This window comes from Bombus pascuorum, chromosome 11, assembly GCF_905332965.1.
Source record: "Bombus pascuorum chromosome 11, iyBomPasc1.1, whole genome shotgun sequence".
NCBI classification, from domain to species: Eukaryota; Metazoa; Arthropoda; class Insecta; order Hymenoptera; family Apidae; genus Bombus; species Bombus pascuorum.
Genome location: NC_083498.1, coordinates 12,742,100 through 12,760,968, shown reverse-complemented (window position 1 = coordinate 12,760,968; position 18,869 = coordinate 12,742,100). Strand labels below are relative to the sequence as shown.

The following is an 18,869-nucleotide window of genomic DNA, read 5'->3' as shown; positions in this document are numbered from 1 at the left end:
ATATATACTTCTTTTACGACGTAGACGTGGAATAAGAAAGGACACGGATCATAAAGGGCACAAAAAGGGATAACGTTTTTTTAAGGATATATTTCACGAATTGCTAGTAGGGGCATGAGACATTCGACGTACGAACTTCTCGTTAAAAAGGAACAAATTCCTGTTTGAGCGTTTTACGAAATTCGAGGGTAATAAAAATAATTCAAATAGGTACTGTGCCAGCAAAGTCGCAAGAGAGCGACTCTAGTTGATTATACGTACGTTTAGTTATCGGTTATTTTCTATTCAACGATTTATTTTCTTTTAATTGATATACCTATACAATTCTTTTGAACATTATTATAGGTAATTTTCTACGAATATTTTATCGAATTGGATGGAGATTTCCTTTAACCAATCAGTTTTCAATTTCGTTTTCTAAATTATTTCTTAGTAACGTGAAATATGATGCTGCGGTAGATAAAATCTGCAAAATGTTAATAAACAAATTATTTCACGATATCGAAAATTGCAATTTCCTATTGCTTAAAAATTTTCCCTATACGTTACATTTCATAGATCGTAACGCGTATCTGTTGCAGACCTTATACTATATCTACCTTGTTGTAAGTTTCTAACGAGACAGGGAAAAATCTGTTCGCTGTGAGACAACAAACTCGTCTCGATCGCTCAATCACCAGTATCAGATCGTTTCGAAGCATCCTCCCGGTTTTGTTCATTGGCATGATCGTCCAGAGCGCTGAATATGCTCCTATAGCAACTTTCTCACTGTGCTCTATCACACCGTCGCAGCTATAGGTGAACATGAACAATAGAGCCATTGATCCGATTAAATGAAAGATGAAAATCGAGCGTCTCGCGAGAGGGGCGGCAGCCTAAGAGAGCAAAGTTCCAAATAATTAACAAAATCTGATAACGGAAACGTTTACAGTATGTAAATACTAACCAATAATCCTTGATAAGCAAACAGACAAATCAGCACGCTAAATACCAACACCTGTCCAAGTATCAACATCGTATACACGTTTTCAAGCCTGTCGCAAAAGTTGATCAGTGCCTGGTGGTGTCGAACGTACATCTTCAATTTTTCATAAAACGTATGCACATAGATTTTTATCGTCGATTCCATGTCCTTCTCGTTTATACGATGTTCCATATCGCACAGTTTTGAAAACCTGTATCGAAGTATGCGGAACTGACCAGCCAAGTGTATGGCCAGAATGCAGAAAATATTATCGAAGCAAAAGTAGGTGACAGCTATTTGATACATGTTTATCGTCTGTAAATAGTACAAAAATTACTTTCCCTGCTACAGTCCACTACGGAAGAAATCTATTGGTTTTTGTAAAATCGTGTCAGAGATATCGCATCGTTTCTATAGTAATCATCAGATACTAGCGTCGTGTTTCGACTAATTGTCACACGTTGCAGTTCCACAGATGCGGATATCTTAGTTTATGTCATTGCGTTGTAAATTTAATATAGTAAATATAAGCACGTAATTTAACCAGCTACGATAACAATTCTAATCTAAAATACCTGTAGAGTAAATATCATTTCGTAGTAAGGCGACATAGATACTGGCAAATTTAACCATATGTTGAATGGCAATACTCTTTCGGAATTACGAGGGTGAATCAAAGATAAACGAGACTTTTGTTTCTGAGCGCGTAAATTTAAAGGGAGCGAGCGGCCGCTTCTAGTGTGCATTGGTTGGGATGTCAGGAGTGGGGAGAGCAGGCCGTTGTCCAGTTCAGACACGTTTGGCGGTAGTATTCAAGATGTCAGAGCAACAAGTACACCTCTCAGTTGCGCAACGCATTATTATTAAATTTCTCACACATGAAGGCGTCAAACCAATAGAAATTCTGCAAAGATTGACTGCACAGTTCGGGGATCAGACACTGTCAAGGGCTCGCGTGTTTGCCTGGCATAAGAAGTTCAAGGAAGGACGTGAACTGGTTGAAAATGTGGAACATGATCGTCGTCCTCGAACCAGCATTACGGAGGAGAACATTCGCACAATAAATGCTGCTTATTACTGTGAGCTTTTGAGGGAGGCAAAGGTTGCTTATCGTTCGAAAAGGCGTAACCAACCGATTCGAGACGTCATTCTCCTCCACGACAACGCCAGGCCTCATACAGCAGCTCTAACCTGCACAACATTAGAGGAAATAAGGTGGACTCCACTTGATCATCCTCCCTACAGTCCTGACCTATCGCCCTGCGATTTCCATCTCTTCGGACCGCTTAAAGAAGCACTAGGAGGACAACGATTCCAAGACGACGCGGCGGTGGAGGCCTTTGTGCGCAATTGGCTTCTGACACAGCACTCTTCTTTTTACGATGCTGGGATCAAAAATCTCCCAATCCGCTGGGAAAAATGCATTTCCAAAGCAGGAGACTATGTTGAAAAATAATATGTGCTTGGCTATGTTATTTCACTGAATAAAATTATTTTAAAAATAAAGTCTCGTTTATATTTGAGTCACCCTCGTATTTTTCCCGGCATTTGCTGCAACAAACGCTTAGATGATATACTTGTCTCTATATCAAATGTTTCGCTTATTTATCGTTAGGTACATTTTTGTATTTACCAAATTTTTAGTTTTTCGTAGTAGAGAAATATTTGACGGTACATACAATCATAAAACATTTTAATACGACAATACCGAATCAAAGTTGTTAAAAAAAAAAATTGCTTGTTATGAGATAAAATAGTATGAAAATTTCTAGGGGAAGTATCCTATTATCTGTATACAGAGCGTCTTTAAAATCTTGGTACAAGCGATCTGGTAGTAATTCTACAGGTAAGAATTAACCGAAAACAAGGAATAATATCTTTTCGTTTAAGGCTTCGTTTTCGATAAAAATGTGTTTGAGGATCCGTCAGATGCCCGTGTACTAATTGCAACTTTCGAGGTATTCGACTTGTCTTTCTACTCGTGTTGACGAAAAAATGTTACTCCTCTTTTGCGACCTATTTTCGCACAAAGAATCCCGATAGCTCGTACTATGATCACGGAGACATTCTGTACATATATAACGCGTCGATATTACGTACATCCACGTAAAGCATTCGCCACTCGAATTAAAGATCTACGGCACGCTATCAACGAATAGGATAACAGAATAATAGAACGATAGAACCTACCGATAACCGGTGTTGTTAGATAAGCTACTATAGCACATGCACCCATGATGGTGACGGAACAGACGAAGAAGGTGCAAGTTTTTTTGCAATTATCCAAAATTTCTTTCTCGCGAAAATCGTACTTAACGTTCCAAAACTGTTGTTGCATGTACACGATCAGATTTATAAATTCCTCTTTATGCTTCATTATGATACATATCTTGGTTAAACCCATTGTCACGGTTAATATGTTGGTAGTAACGTAAAGAATATCCTGAAACGAGTTATTACGAATTCTTTTATAACTATAGCCGTTTGTATGTTTCATAGAGTTTTAACCGAATTACTCGTGTCGTAAAGTATTATCCAATGTTATATGTCGCGAACGATTTTACGTATTAGATTAAATTAGAAAATATTTCGTATATCGCGACTTTCACACGTTTCTTTTATTTATTAAATATAAACGGACGATGAAGATACGTGCCAATTAGAAACAATCCACACAAATGGCATCGAGAGATCGATATGTATTTTTCGTTTATAGGATTTAATAAAAAATGGAAAGATGGTCGTAACACTTGCTTAATATTTTCCAGAACCTGATGCTACCGTTCATTTCGTTTATATATACATAATGAATTGTTATTATTAATATAATAATAATATAGCTTATACACAATTTTATTTAACACAACTAAAACAGTTAAATATACTCACGCCTTTGTACAATATAGTGAAGTAGAAATCTCTGGTAATTTCGACCGTAGCAAATATCGAATGCCATACCGTATAGACGATCATTATTTTCATGCGACGTTCTTCCGCGGAATTCTCGGATATCCACAAACCGATGCTCTTCAAGAAAAACTTTGACAAAACCATCGATATGTCCAAGTCTAAATCCGTTTGCATGGTGTCGGCTGGACAGCGTCTAAAGCTGTCGCTGACGCGTGCTCTAGTACATATGAATCATCGTAATAACAGGTGTTGCGTTGATTGGAAATCATTCTTTTCTCTTGTCATCCTTACATCATTCTGACACAAAGAGTGCAAAAAGGAAAAGGTTGATTGCTACTCTTCGATATAGATGGGAAACATACATAAAAGATGCATTTGTCAATTACGCATTTGTTCGTTGATCAATTTTTCTTTTATTATTTACAGTCTGTGCGTTTACTCTGTCACTATGTTCTACTATAGCGATGCGATACCTTTGACCACTTTCAACTCTCGAAAAAATATATTATAGCTGGATTATTTGATAAGACGGTTGGTAAAAGGATACGAAGGCAAACAGCGGATGTGACAATTCCAATCGAAATTACCGAATAGTGGTTGTTATAAAAATAATAAGAAATTTACACACACTTGTTCGCGCGTTCGTGTTATAGAAGAACACCGAGCGGCGATATGAGACCGAATGGATTTACGAATATTGTTTACTTCGATGAGTGAATATGAGAGTAACTCGACCTTTAAGCGTCAACGTATAACGAATCAAACTTCAAATGTAATTCTTTTTATTTCTCATTGTACTTTTATTTTGCTTTGCAGCAGCACCCTTTAGATATTCCATTATCTGTTACTATTTTACATTTTATATACATTCTGTATACTTGCAAGTGAAATATGTATATTACGAATAGAGGGTCTCCTGTGTAGTTTGTCTTAACAGTGTGAAATATGATACCGCAGTACTTAAAACCTGTAACAATAATACGTATAAGCAACAGATATCCGGCGTGTATTTTTGTACTCTTTACATTTTCGTACACCGTACAGTTTTACGCAGTCAAATTTATCATTCGCTGCATTTCTGACAAATGCCACAACATTTCAATTACCCGAGTGTATGTTTCTAGAGACACGACGAAGAATCCATAGGCTGTTATGCAACAAGGTACGCCAGATCTTATAGTAACGAGTATCATGTTTTTGCGCATCATCATACCGCTTTCGGTTGCAGGCAAAAATGACCAAGGTCCTTTATACACCGCCAAAGCTATGCTCGCGCTTTCTTGCATGATGCAGTCACAGCTGTAGGTGAACATCAGTAGTTGGCATAGACAGGCTATTAATTGGAAGCTGAAGATGAAACGTGTTCTGCTAGGTGCCCCAGGCTGCGAAAAAATGTATCATTAGCGCGCAAAAGCTTGTCCGAAGTATGAATAGCGTTCGTAATATTTAAAATGTTCGATATAGACACTTTTTACAGACGACGTGTGATATTCGTACGAATAAAATTAAAAAGACGGAACTAGGGTACTTTAGGTAAAAAATTATTCCATCGATCAAATGTTATAGAGAGTGCAGTGGTTTGATTATTTGGTATATTCTTGTATATTCTTGTATACGGTACGTACTCTGTACATTTTTGTACTTTGCGCATACAGGGTTCGCGACACTCTCCGAGACGTAGGAATGTATAAACGAACAATTGATACGAATGCGTTACACTCACCATAAGTATCTGGTACCCATCTAGACACATTACCAAGCTGAACGCCAGCACTTGCGCCAAAACAGGCAAATTAAATACCGATTCCAGTTTTGCACAATAAGCTATGAGAGCTTGATGTTGTTGAATGTACTTCTTAAAGACGGTGTAATATTTATTTGCCGACGATCCTGAGAATAATTGTGGATTTGTTTCTCCCTTCTCTTTATTCGTTAAATCGGTCATGCGGGTCATTTTATATTGCAGTATTTGAAATTGAGTAGCCAAGTGTAGATTCATGACGCATAATAGATTGTCGAAGCAGAAATAGCCGACTCCAATATGGTACAATGTCATGAGCTGTGGGTATATAAAGATTTCCATTAAGTTTGTTACTGGTGTTAAATTTGACAATATTAAATACGTCGAGCATTAGGAAAAAGAAGCGATCCGGTACCTGTAACATGAATGTTATTTCATAGTACGGGGACATTGTCAGTGGTAGATCAATCCACATATTAAATAGAAATTCTCTGGCTGACTCGTTCCTTCCAATATTTTCTGGAATAGATGGAAAATGGCATAATTCTTGATAAATATTAAGTAGAAAATATACGATATGGAAGAAAGTTCAACAACAATTCAATTAACCTTCTGAATCTGCCATAGATCACATTTGGATATTTTTGTGCTATTTTGGAAAAGAAATGAAAACATAGAAAATCCGATTTAAGATTAAGCGACTTACCAAGAATTGGACTAAGGGCGTAACAAATAAGGGTCGCTTTTGTAGTGAATATAACGAAACATACAAAGACGGTACATTTGCGTTTGCAGTTCGTATAAATTTTTTTCTCGTACTCGTCATAATTCTCGTGCCAAAATCGTCGTTGCGTATATGCGATTAAATGAAAAAGTTCTTGTTTATGCGCAAGCAATACGGTCATCTTCAAAAGAGGCATTAGAACCGCCACAATGTTGCACACGTTGTAAAGGCAGGTCTGTAAGCAGGGAGAATGTATCGAAAATATAGAACTACGGATGGATCCTATTTCTTGTGCGTAATATAAATCTTTTGTTAATCCAAATTAAGTACTCCTAACGAGAAAACAGGGCACAAGCCACGATATTACAAATTTATGAGAAAGTAACCGTTTTATGGGAGTTTTTTTAGGAAATTTCAGGAATTATCTCTCTTCGAATATCTCGGTAAAGATAATTGTTCGAATACTTACACTCAGATCACCGAAAGAATGATAAATATCCGTAAGCTCTAGCCACAGAGCAAAGAGAATAATGGCGAACGTGTAAATTTGCGTAATAAGTCTGACGCGTCGCTCCAATTGGTTTTTCGACGTCCATAATCCAACGAGTTTCATAAAAGTCGACGTCAAGCTGATAGATATGTCGTGGCTCTTCAGAAATCTCATATCGTACTGCTAATAATCTAGTATGTTAAGGACATTGAACTGGTACACTTGTACACGATCTACATCGATTATTGCATCGTATTAGAGACGATCAGTCGCTTTGATGTGTTGGCATCCTTCAATTCACCGATAGCGTACTTTGTGTCTATTTTATTCTTATCATTGGTGCACCGTTATTTGATGTTCCGGAAAAGAAACGAGGAGAAAGAACGAAAGAAAAGAAAGGAGCGAACGTTCGATCACTATAGCCCAGGATTACTATTCTTTGTTCCGAATGAACAACGAGTGGATGGGATCGATCGAGTTATACATTATTCCGGGGTTACGAGACCCTCTGTGAAATCGAAGTGCTGTTCGACAGCTGTTTCGTTTTGCCAAAGGAAAATTTATCTTGCTAAACGAGGCATACGACTTAAGAAAGTTATCTATAATTTCCTTTGATAGAATCTACGAAGATGGAAGGAACGTAGATCGCTTGACGCAGCGGCGGTGCGTTGAAGTTACGAAGATGATAAATGTCCTTTTTTATTTTGTTTCTACGATTTGTGAGAGGTGCTGTGCAGATTCGGCGATATCGTAGCTACGAAACGAATAATGAAATTTTGGCAACGTTTGTTCTCTCGTGTCTGTGTGTGATGTCAGGTGCTTGTAGTACGCAATGAAATATTATTGTCTACGTACTTGGGTTTTTTCCCAATATATTTCATTGGGATAAAGGAGTTTTTTTTATTTTGTCTTTCTATAACATACAAATATATGACTTTGATGCAAAACTATGTATTTGAAATTCCTCGTTTTATGCGAAATTTCATTTGTATTTTAATCGTTCGACTGATTCCTTAACAATGTAAAGTACGATACCGCGGAGCTCAAAATCTGTGAAAAGCGAATAAACAGTTTAGGCGTGTGATGATTTTAAACTCTCCTAATAAAATCTGATATAACCATGGTAATTATGGTGTTTATTATTAGCGATATAACAATGACGTTACTTACTAATTCACCTTTACATAATTCGTATACTTATCAGGAGTGCTTCGTTAAACAAGTTTTTCAGTACAAGAGAAAAAAATATCTTACCGAAACTAGCGTAGGATCTCTGATTAATCGTAATTTAAACGTTCACTTGCTTCGGTGATTATCAAGTGGAGCTTACATTTAAGAGCTTGCAAAAAATTTCTGGAACATTACAGCGTTTAACCAAATAGGAAGCTACGTATTAATACGATTATCACTTTGGCGACAGAAGATTCGTTTCTATATTGTTTTCCAGAGTTCGATTTGCAATATGCATAAACTGTCACATCTTTTGTAAATAATATTTCAGAATGGAGAAAAATGCCACTGTAGTGTTCAAAACCCACAATGGAATAGATAAAGATGATTATGTTAAAGGTAAAATTAGTTATTTAGAATTGAATTCTAAGTATTTTAAAGCGTGAGAGTGAGCGAGACAACGATATATATATATATATATAGAGAGAGAGAGAGAGAGCGAGTGCAATTAATATTATTATATCAGATTTGAAAAGTTATGTACGAGCATTTGTTTTGATTGTAGGAATTAATTAATTTTTACTAAGAAAGGTACATATTTACAGGATTTCCAACGTCTGCGCTTACCCCGGTGTAAGTTTCCAGTGACACAGTGAAGAATCCACAAGCAGTCAGACAAGAGGGTGTCGCGGACCTCATGATAACCAGTATCAAGTCCTTGCGTAATATTTTTCCAAATTGGTCCATCGGTAAGAGCGACCATAAGCTTTTATACGCGGCATTAGCTACGTTCGCACTATCTCGTATCAGACAATCGCAACTGTAAGTGAACATCAGCAGTTGACACATGCAACCCGTTATATGAAAGGCGAAGGTAAAGCGTCTTGTAGCCGGAGCGTCATCCTATAGACAGAGAACTAGTGAAATCCTTCTATAAAAATGAAAAATGGAATAGCTTAGAATTATTCTACCTGAAGTATAACTATACTAACCATAAGTATCAAATACCCATCGAGGCAGATTAATAAGCTGAATAGCGACACCTGCCCGAGTACAATTAAGTTGAATACGTCTTCGAGTTTTTTGCAAAAATCAGTGAGTGCTTGGTGTTGTTGAATGTAAGTCCTAAGCTTTCCATATCGATGTATACTGTACGATGACTTTTCCGAAACTTCATAGAATTCTGCACAGTCGTTCGTGTTGCACATGTTCGTAAGTCTATATTGCAAGATACGAAACTGTGCGGCAGTGTGTAGATTTAAAATGCATAGAACATTGTCGAAGCAATGGTAGCACACACCAACGTGATACGAACATACAACCTGTAAAAATATCGCTCGATTAAACGTTAATTTCAAAGAGTCTATTAACGTCGTTTTACAGATAAAGCAATTGTTTACGAGGTATTTGCATCTTTACATTTACAAATAATTGTAACGTAAAATAATGTAAAACCTGCAGCATGAACATTAGTTCAAAGTACGGTGTCATGGATAGATGACATTCGGGGAGCCACATGTTGAACGGAAGTATTCGCTCGGACTCATTTTTTCCATAGTTTACTGAAAAGTATGCCAAACAGATCTTCCATTTAATCATTGTAGTTTAGCCCTTCTTACAAGCTACGAGCGATTACGATGCTGATAAAGTAATTCCAACAATTAAGTGCCTAATAGATCTTGGTGTGTAAACGTTTATTTGAGTCTGCATCGATCGGCCATAGAGCCCGCTGGGCCATCGTTTGACGCTACGGCGATGTGGTGAGATTTATGACACGGTATTTACTATTAAGGCAAGGGAGACGGAAATAAAGAAGTTGAAGATGCATACTATGCGTCGAAGTCATTTTAACGTCGTTGATGTTTGGTCTGAATCACGTACCATTCGAATATCGGTAGAAAAAATCTGCCTCTCAAAAATAGCAATCGTTTCTGACCGTGTCGTAAACCTCGCGTCACGTTGAATTTTTGCAGAGGTGCTTTGCCGAGATTCGTTCGGCAACCGAACTTATTTTACGTGCTTTGCCGTTAAAGCGTAAAGCTGGAAACGTACCTAAGCAAAATTTATTATTTAAATTAATAAGGAACGATCGTAACGAGTCAAGATTTCTATTTACAGAGTGCCATTTATAGAAAGATAATATTCTATGTTAGTAATTATTTTATTCTTAAATAAAATATCTCACTTAGAATTGGCCTCGCTATGAAACCGATAACCGTTCCCTGAGCGAAGAAAGTGAAGACGCAAACGAAAATGGTACACGTACGTCTGCAGTTATCCACGATCATTTGCTCGTGCGAGTCGTAATTCAAGTGCCAAAAATTTATTCTCGCGTAATCGATTATGTCAAGCAGCTCTTCGTTGTATATTAACAAAATCAAGATTTTGACCACAACTAGAACGATGGTTATAACGTTGCATATGACGTAAATAGAGTCCTGTAACCAAAATATCGAGTCGGTTTCTGCATGAAAATCGTTTAAAGTCGCTACAAAGAAAATTGCCGATTGCTCGATTTAGTCTAGTTAAAAAATTAGGTTCTCCACTTACACCAAGATCTCCCCAACTGAAGTACAAATCCCTCGCCTCGGTCGATAGGGAGAGGAGGACGGCGAATAACGTATAACTCAACGCAACGTTCCTGCGACGTTTCTCCACGTAGTTATTCGCCAACCAAAAACCAACGAATTTCATGTAGAAACTCGTGATGATGATAGACAGATCCTTGACTTGCCTAGAACTCATACCGAGTGTTTTATGGTAGAACGCTTCGATCTTCGATTCTATCGAATGTTTCCAGCTTGCCTATTATCCATCCCGAAGGACACTGACGCGATATTCCCGATTCCTTGATCTCTTTTCGCTTTGTTGTCTCTCGCTCGTTTCTCATTTCCTACTTCGTGGACAACTAGTTATTCCGAACGTCATTGTAATTGCGCGCGAAGAGTAAAAGCGGTGCCGGATCGATAAATTATGTATTATTCCAGGTAAACGGTGAACGTTCGGACGTGACGACAATCTATTATATATGCGACAGTTCAGGAGATTCGTTTCGTGGAAGTCTGTGAAGAGCGTCGTGCGCTCGAATTCGATCATGGTTGCTGCCCTCGAGCATAACAATGCAATTTGCGAGGATCGTTTGTAAATTGTTTCGTAAGTATCCATTTCTTTCTTTTTGTCGTGTTTTAGCGGTGCATGTCAGGTGTAAATGATACGCGGCTGCATTTTGCGGATACAAATTACGGCGAATGTGTCGATAACGTACAGGTCGATGGAAGGTGTACATCAAGCTTGCCACCGACTTAACATACGATCGCTACAATTACCGATGTTGCGAGGTGAGAAATGGAAATAGACTATACTTGTATCAGTAGTGTTTTTAATTTTGCGTTGCCTTGGAAAAGTTTGTAATATATTCGATACTCTGTGCGTAGAACGAAGGGAAAGGGTGGACGATCGGTGAAGGAGTGTATCCAATCGTATTCGCCCTCGTGACGTACGATCGGGGGTGACAGATCGACGATCGATCGATCAAGTATTAAAGTTTGTTCGCGACCATTAAAATATTTTTATTATCTAAATCCATGCTTATACTATGAATTATTCATTCTTCATTTTCAAAGACGATTCCCTCATGAGCGTAAAGTATGACATCGTGGTACTCATCAGCTGTAACATAAAATTTTAGCGTCGTCATAGGATTCGTTCAAAAATTTATACGTTTCTGGTAATGCGTTGCAAAAAGCGATATTTGCAGGATGAGCGGGATTAAGTGAGAAACGGATTACGTACCGCGGTAGATGTTTCCAAAGATACAGGAAAGAATCCACCGGCGGTCAGATAGCATGGTCGCGTTGATTTCATTATCATCATCTTCATGTCTTTTCGTAACATTCTGCCAGTTTTCGTCATTGGCAAAGTCGTCCACCAGCCTGAGTACGTTGCCAAGCTGATATTCGAACTTTCCTCTGTCAAGCCGTGGCAAGTGTAGGTGAAGAAAATGATATGGATAAAGCTACCGATAATGTGAAACACGAAGATCAGTCGCGTACCAGCGGATACATCTGCCTGTGTACATAGTATGATATATTCGTATTTAAATCGAAGGATATTCCGATACAGCTATTAAATATATCTAAAACGAACGAATATTTGTTTCTTCGACAAATACGTGTGTCTCAAAAGTTGGACAAACATAAAACGAGACGAACTTACACGCGCGATTTGACGATTTTTATGCAAGAGTTGAACGATGAAATTTGCGGTAATTGTGTTTCTACGTATTTAAAAAAATAGAAAAACAAATCCGACGTTCGCACGTACCAAAAGTATCTCGTACGTGTCGAAACACATCAGCAAGCTAAAGACGACTATATGGCAGAAGATCGGTAACCTATAAACATACTCGAGCCTTTCGCAGAATTTGATCAACGACTGATGCTGCCGAATGCATTGTTTCAACGCTGCGTAGCACTTGTCGGCGTAATCGATCTTATCCGTTTGCTGGTCGATGATCTTCCATAGATTGAAGAGCCTGTTATGGAGCATGCGGAATTGGCAGATCACGTGCATATTCAGTACGCATAAGAAGTTGTCGCAGGCCATATAGGCTACACAGATTTGTTGCACAGACGCTAGCTGCGTAAATAGTGATTTTCCATAGTAAAATCATAATTGCGCTCGCTAGGTTTTCACCTTCTTCAGTGAATATTAAAGCACTATTTACTTAATTCTTAATTACTATCGAATATGCTCGCTAATTAGACACTGTCGCGTCTCATGGAGTTAAATGGAGATACCTGAATGACGAACATTATTTCGTAATACGGTGTCACGTATATCGGCAGATCGACCCACATTGTCACCGGAAGCGTCCTCTCCGAGCCATTGCTTCTAATGTTCGCTGAAATATAGCGAAACACGAGTTTCTGTTTTATAGTATCTTTCTGATTGTTACAAATGTTTGTTTTAAAATCAACTTTCGCTAGAACGAGTTTAGATTTTTATCCAAACGAGGTGATTATTTTTTACTTAGATCGTTAATTTATCTCTTCGATTTCCATAACTTAGGAACAAACAACGACTTATCCTGATTTGGGACATTTTTTTCCTTATCTAGCTTGTTTTACTATATTTCGATGAAAAGTAAATGTGAAAAATGGAGTATTATTCTTCCAGGGCAAAATATTCACGTTTATTCCATTATTTCGAAAATGATTACTTTCTTTCTGTAGAAAAGAAGCTTTAGTTAATCTTTTGATCGATGAATTGACTTACCGCTGATCGGCGCAACTGCATAGAAGGAGACAATAATTTGTATAACAAGGATTACAAATAGCGACCACAGTTTGCAAACTTTCTTGCATTCAGCGAAAAGTATCTTCTCGTCGAGATCATAATTCGAGTGCCAAAAATGCTTTTGAGCATATACGATTATATAAGAGAATTCCGTTTTATAAAAGTTTATTATCGAAATTTTAAATATCGCCAATATCGTGTTCAATACGTTGGCTGCCAGGAAGATGCAACGCTGAAAAAATGATTCTAATAAATTGCAATAAATGATCGGTGGAAAATGATGTTTAACGTTTAATTGTTACGACTTGCTATGTGAAGAGCAATATTATGATTTAGTAATACTTTTGCAGTTAGTAAATTTAAGTTAAAGGAAAATTTAAAATAACGTTAGACAAACGCTTCTAAATGCACCAATCTGCAATGAAAAAACGTCTTCAAAGTTCTATAACGATATTTAATTCCGTACAATATATTTCATCCAAATAACTGTGCTATTTTACACTTTTACTAACGCTCGGTACAAGTAACTACCTGTACGCAGTTTAACGGTAACGTTAAAATTTATAGAAAAACGGAGAAAATTTTTCACGGGGGTTACTTATTTTCTTACTCACGTCCAAATCGTTCAAATTGTGAAAAATATCCGCGACGTTCACGTACATGCTATAAGCGCTTGTAATCATGGTATAGAATACCCCGAATTTTCTTTGCCTATCTTCGGTTTTGTTCGCCGATTTCCAAATACCCGCGATTTTCAGCAGCAGCCGTGATATTTTAATGGATATGTCCGTGTATCGTTCGGTATGCATGACGATCCTTTCTTCTCGATCCTGATTCTAAAATCACGCGATAGATGGTAAACTCAGCGATACCAAGTGGCATTTTGATCTGCCTAGGCACTCTATATTTCGCGGTAGATACGTGTCTTACCTAAGCAAACTTTTGACGACCAGGAAACGAATATGAATATTTTATTCCTGACGTAATGAGAGCTTAAAAGGATAAAAAATAATAGAGCTGTCGATCAAAGCGAAACCGTTGCGCACTTACGCTAAAATTTCCCCAATGGAAAGCGCTCCAACGGCGTAGATCAGCGCGAAATCTCTGCGACCTTGTTCATTTCGAATCGTCGCTAGCCACAGGTCTACGATTTATATGAGAAAACTCGCTCAAATTACCGAGATGTCGTGATTCTGCGTCATTCGCGCGGTGAACGTCGAATGATCGAAGCAACGGCGATGTAATATCGCGTCAATTATAACCGATCGATCTTTAACGAGACGTTAGACGCAGGGTCTTTAATCGCGACGACACTCCGACGATTCGTGTCTACGCCAATCAAAAATTCGCGTAGCTGCCTGTAACGCGTCCTGTTCTCGTGTCAAGTGTAGGAGTTGCAACGTAATCGGAGATGCATTATTCACGATTCGAGGGTGTTCGAATGGATCAGGCGCCGATAGAAAGAACGATGGACGATCGTGGCCGTGCATAAGATGGCCTGCGATTCATTTCACTCGTTTTAAGCGATGGAAGAGCACTTTGTCTCGCGTCTTCGTGGAATTCTTACGATTGTTCAACGTAATATCGCAGATCAAGTTACTGCAGAGGATACGAGGGGATAAAGTTAGTGCCTGAAAGTATTCTGGAAATTTTTCGTTAATATTTCGAACGCAAAGAAAATTACGTATAGATTTAGCACGCATAAGAAGTTGTCGGCACATATATAGCTCGCGCCAATTTGTTGTACGGCCAGTAACTGTGTATGTAAATAGCAATTTATCATGGAATTATCGATGACAAGTTATTACGATTGCTCGCAGAAGAAGCGGACAGCCTCGTACTTCCGCGACCCGCCTCTACGATCGCCGAGGGGATCGATCTCTCGCTTATGACGCGACAGTGGTGACAGATGGCCTCGTGTCCGATCATCATCAGGTACTCGCCGAACATGCGGTGTCCCGTAAGCACCTGGGTCATCCTGTAGGCATGGTGTTACCTGGGCAGCCTCTAAGGCTGTCTCGCTCGCATATGCTCCAGTAGGTATGAATCATCGCGATAACAGGTGTTGCGCTGATTAATTCGTTCCTTCCTATTGTTATTCGTACACCATTCTGGTACGAAGGGCGCAAAGAGGAAAAAGTTGATTGCTACCCTTTGGTATAGACGGAAAAACACGTAAAAGATGCATTCGTCGAATACGCATTTGTTCGTTGATCAATTTCTCTTTCATTATTGACAGGAATTTGCGCGTATTACACAGTCATTATTTTCTACTCTACCGCTACGATGCTTTCAACCACATTTAACTCTCGAAAAAATATACTATAGCTGGATTATTTGATAAGGCGGTTGGTAAAATAATACGAAGGCAAGCAGTGAATGTGCAAGTTCCAATCAAAATTATCGAATAGTTATAAAAATAATAAGAAATTTACACACGCTTGTTCGCGCGTTCGTGTTGTAGAAGAACACCGAGCGGCGATATGAGACCGAATAGATTTACGAATATCGATTACTTCGATGAGTGAATATGAGCGTAACTCGACCTTTAAGCGTCAACGTATAACGAATCAAACTTCAAATGCAATTCATATTATTTTTCATTGTAGTTTTATTTCGCTTTGTAGCAGTACCCCTTACATACTTTATCGTCTGTTACTAGTCATTCTGTATATTTGCAACTGAAATATGTATATTACGAATAGAGGGTCTCCTGTGTAGTTTGTCTTAACAGTGTGAAATATGATACCGCAGTACTTAAAACCTGTAACAATAATACGTATAAGCAACAGATATCCGGCGCGTATTTTTGTACTCTTTACATTTTCGTACACCGTACAGTATTACGCAGTCAAATTTATCATTCGCTGCAATTCTGACAAATGCAACAACATTTCAATTACCCGAGTGTATGTTTCTAGAGACACGACGAAGAATCCATAGGCTGTTATGCAACAAGGTACGCCAGATCTTATAGTAACGAGTATCATGTCTTTTCGCATCATCATACCGCTTTCGGTTGCAGGCAAAAATAACCAAGGTCCTTTATACACCGCCAAAGCTATGCTCGCGCTTTCTTGCATGATGCAGTCACAGCTGTAGGTGAACATCAGTAGTTGGCATAGACAGGCTATTAATTGGAAGCTGAAGATGAAACGTGTTCTGCTAGGTGCCCCTGGCTGCGAAAAAATGTATCATTAGCGCGCAAAAGCTTGTCCGAAGTATGAATAGTGTTCGTAATATTTAAAATGCTCGATATAGACACTTTTTACAGACGACGTGTGATATTCGTACGAATAAAATTAAAAAGACGGAACTAGGGTACTTTAGGTAAAATATTATTCCATCGATCAAATGTTATAGAGAGTGCAGTAGTTTGATTATTTGGTATATTCTTGTATATTATTGTATACGGTACGTACTCTGTACATTTTTGTACTTTGCGCATACAGGGTTCGCGACACTCTCCGAGACGTAGGAATGTATAAACGAACAATTGATACGAATGCGTTACACTCACCATAAGTATCTGGTATCCATCGAGACACATTACCAAGCTGAACGCCAGCACTTGCGCCAAAACAGGCAAATTAAATACCGATTCCAGTTTGCGACAATAAGCTATGAGAGCTTGATGTTGTTGAATATACTTCTTAAAGACGGTGTAATATTTATTTGCCGACGATCCTGAGAACGATTGTGGATTTGTTTCTCCCTTCTTTTTATTCGTTAAATCGGTTACGCGGGTCATTTTATATTGCAGTATTTGAAATTGAGTAGCCAAGTGTAGATTCATTACGCATAATAGATTGTCGAAGCAGAAATAGCCGACTCCAATATAGTACAATGTCACGAGCTACGGGTATATAAAGATTTCCATTAAATTTGTTACTGGTGTTAAATTTGATAATATTAAATACGTCGAGCATTAGAAAAAAGAAGCGATCCGGTACCTGTACCATGACAGTTATTTCATAGTATGGGGACATTGTCAGTGGTAGATCAACCCACATATTAAATGGAAGCTCCCTCTCCGACTCGTTCCTTCCAATATTTTCTAGGATAGATACAGAATGGCATAATTCTTGGTAAATATTAAGTAGAAAATATACGATATGGAAGAAAGTTCAACAACAATTCAATTAACCTTCTGAATCTGCCATAGATCACATTTGGATATTTTTGTGCTATTTTGGAAAAGAAATAAAAACATAGAAAATCCGATTTAAGATTAAGCGACTTACCAAGAATTGGACTAAGGGCGTAACAAATAAGGGTCGCTTTGGTGGTGAATATAACGAAACAAACAAAGACGGTACATTTACGTTTGCAATTCGTATAAATCTTTTTCTCGTACTCGTCGTAATTCTCGTGCCAAAATCTTCGTTGCGTATATGCGATTAAACGAAAAAATTCTTGTTTATGCGCAAGCAATACGGTCATCTTTAGAAGAGGCATTAGGATCGCCAAAATGTTGCACAAGTTGTAAATGCAGGTCTGTAAGTAGAGAAAATGTAACAAAAAATATAGAACCGCGGATGGATCCTATTTCACATGTGCCTTGTAAAGTCTTTTGTTAATCCAATTTAGGTATGACAAACGAGAAAACAGGACACAAGCCACGACGTTACAAATTTATGAGAAAATAACAGCCTTATTGGAAAACCAAGTTATTTCCGGAAATCTAGTACATTGTAATTGTCTTAAATGATAATCATGTTTTATAACTGTGCTATCAAATTTTAAGTTGCGTAATATATAACCACAAATAACCAATGAATTTTCTTTTGCAAATTGACTTATCAGTTTCTGTAACTTTAATACTTGAAATGAAACTGAACCGTTACAGAAATTTAGTCCTCAGCTGTATCGTTCGTCGCGATTTATCTCTCTTCGAATATCTCGGTAAAGATAATTGTTCGAATACTTACACTCAGATCACCGAAAGAATAGTAAGTGTCCGTAATCTCTATCCATAGAGCAAAGAGAATAATAGCCACCGCGTAAATCTGCGTAATAAGTCTGACGCGTCGTTCCAATTGGTTTTTCGACGTCCATAATCCAACGAGTTTCATAAAAGTCGACGTCAAGCTGATAGATATGTCGTGGCTCTTTAGAAATCTCATATCGTACTGCTAATAATCTAGTATGTTAAGGACATTGAACTGGTAGACTTGTACACGGTCTACATCGATTATCGCAACGTATTAGAGACGATCAGTCGCTTTGATGTATTGGCATCCTTTCATTCACCGATAGCGTACTTCGTGTCTATTTTATTCTTATCATTGATGCACCGTTATTTGATGTTCCGGAAAGAAAACGAGGAGAAAGAACGAAAGGAAAGAAAGGAGCGAACGTACGATCACGATAGCCCAGGATTACTATTCTTTGTTCCGAATGAACAACGAGTGGATGGGATCGATCGAGTTATACATTATTCCGGGGTTACGTGACCCTCTGTGAAATCGAAGTGCTGTTCGACAGCTGTTTCGTTTTGCCAAAGGAAAATTTATCTTGCTAAACGAGGCATACGACTTAAGAAAGTTGTCTATAATTTTCTTTGATAGAA

The 18,869-nt window shown here is 38.1% G+C and overlaps 3 protein-coding genes across 3 annotated transcripts; all 3 read right to left on the bottom strand.

The window, feature by feature from the left end:
- Positions 1 to 209: 209 nt before the first annotated feature.
- On the bottom strand, positions 210 to 4,218 carry LOC132912011 (odorant receptor 4-like). Its single transcript, XM_060969093.1, has 7 exons — positions 3,854 to 4,218; positions 3,155 to 3,407; positions 2,500 to 2,515; positions 1,540 to 1,627; positions 947 to 1,279; positions 600 to 875; positions 210 to 466 (listed from the first exon to the last, which is right to left on the bottom strand). Exons 1-7 carry the CDS (start codon positions 4,046 to 4,048, stop codon positions 398 to 400), a joined length of 1,230 nt encoding a protein of 409 aa, XP_060825076.1. The 5' UTR covers positions 4,049 to 4,218; the 3' UTR covers positions 210 to 397.
- Positions 4,219 to 4,772: 554 nt separating this feature from the next.
- Positions 4,773 to 7,417, bottom strand: LOC132912080 (odorant receptor 13a-like). The gene is made up of 6 exons (XM_060969187.1): positions 6,809 to 7,417; positions 6,322 to 6,574; positions 6,031 to 6,134; positions 5,598 to 5,933; positions 4,981 to 5,256; positions 4,773 to 4,841 (listed from the first exon to the last, which is right to left on the bottom strand). Exons 1-6 carry the CDS (start codon positions 7,001 to 7,003, stop codon positions 4,773 to 4,775), a joined length of 1,233 nt encoding a protein of 410 aa, XP_060825170.1. The 5' UTR covers positions 7,004 to 7,417.
- Positions 7,418 to 11,599: 4,182 nt separating this feature from the next.
- On the bottom strand, positions 11,600 to 17,740 carry LOC132912079 (uncharacterized). The gene is made up of 12 exons (XM_060969186.1): positions 17,542 to 17,740; positions 17,251 to 17,354; positions 16,818 to 17,153; positions 16,201 to 16,476; positions 15,997 to 16,061; positions 14,348 to 14,408; positions 13,912 to 14,133; positions 13,277 to 13,529; positions 12,799 to 12,902; positions 12,323 to 12,637; positions 11,792 to 12,067; positions 11,600 to 11,668 (listed from the first exon to the last, which is right to left on the bottom strand). Exons 1-12 carry the CDS (start codon positions 17,738 to 17,740, stop codon positions 11,600 to 11,602), a joined length of 2,280 nt encoding a protein of 759 aa, XP_060825169.1.
- Positions 17,741 to 18,869: the final 1,129 nt, after the last annotated feature.

What these genes read in the sequence shown, in the direction of transcription:
- LOC132912011 (XM_060969093.1), bottom strand. Translation starts at nt 4,048, where the DNA reads ATGCAAACGGATTTAGACTTGGACATATCGATGGTTTTGTCAAAGTTT. An exon ending in TCACTATATTGTACAAAGGC is followed by an intron (nt 3,408 to 3,853) that starts GTGAGTATATTT and finishes AACTCGTTTCAG; the next exon opens with GATATTCTTTACGTTACTAC. An exon ending in CGTTAGAAACTTACAACAAG is followed by an intron (nt 467 to 599) that starts GTAGATATAGTA and finishes AACATTTTGCAG; the next exon opens with ATTTTATCTACCGCAGCATC.
- LOC132912080 (XM_060969187.1), bottom strand. Translation starts at nt 7,003, where the DNA reads ATGAGATTTCTGAAGAGCCACGACATATCTATCAGCTTGACGTCGACT. An exon ending in CGCCCTTAGTCCAATTCTTG is followed by an intron (nt 6,135 to 6,321) that starts GTAAGTCGCTTA and finishes CATCTATTCCAG; the next exon opens with AAAATATTGGAAGGAACGAG. An exon ending in ATGGGTACCAGATACTTATG is followed by an intron (nt 5,257 to 5,597) that starts GTGAGTGTAACG and finishes ATTTTTTCGCAG; the next exon opens with CCTGGGGCACCTAGCAGAAC.
- LOC132912079 (XM_060969186.1), bottom strand. Translation starts at nt 17,740, where the DNA reads ATGACCGTATTGCTTGCGCATAAACAAGAATTTTTTCGTTTAATCGCA. An exon ending in ATGGATACCAGATACTTATG is followed by an intron (nt 16,477 to 16,817) that starts GTGAGTGTAACG and finishes ATTTTTTCGCAG; the next exon opens with CCAGGGGCACCTAGCAGAAC. An exon ending in CTCTAGAAACATACACTCGG is followed by an intron (nt 16,062 to 16,200) that starts GTAATTGAAATG and finishes TTATTGTTACAG; the next exon opens with GTTTTAAGTACTGCGGTATC.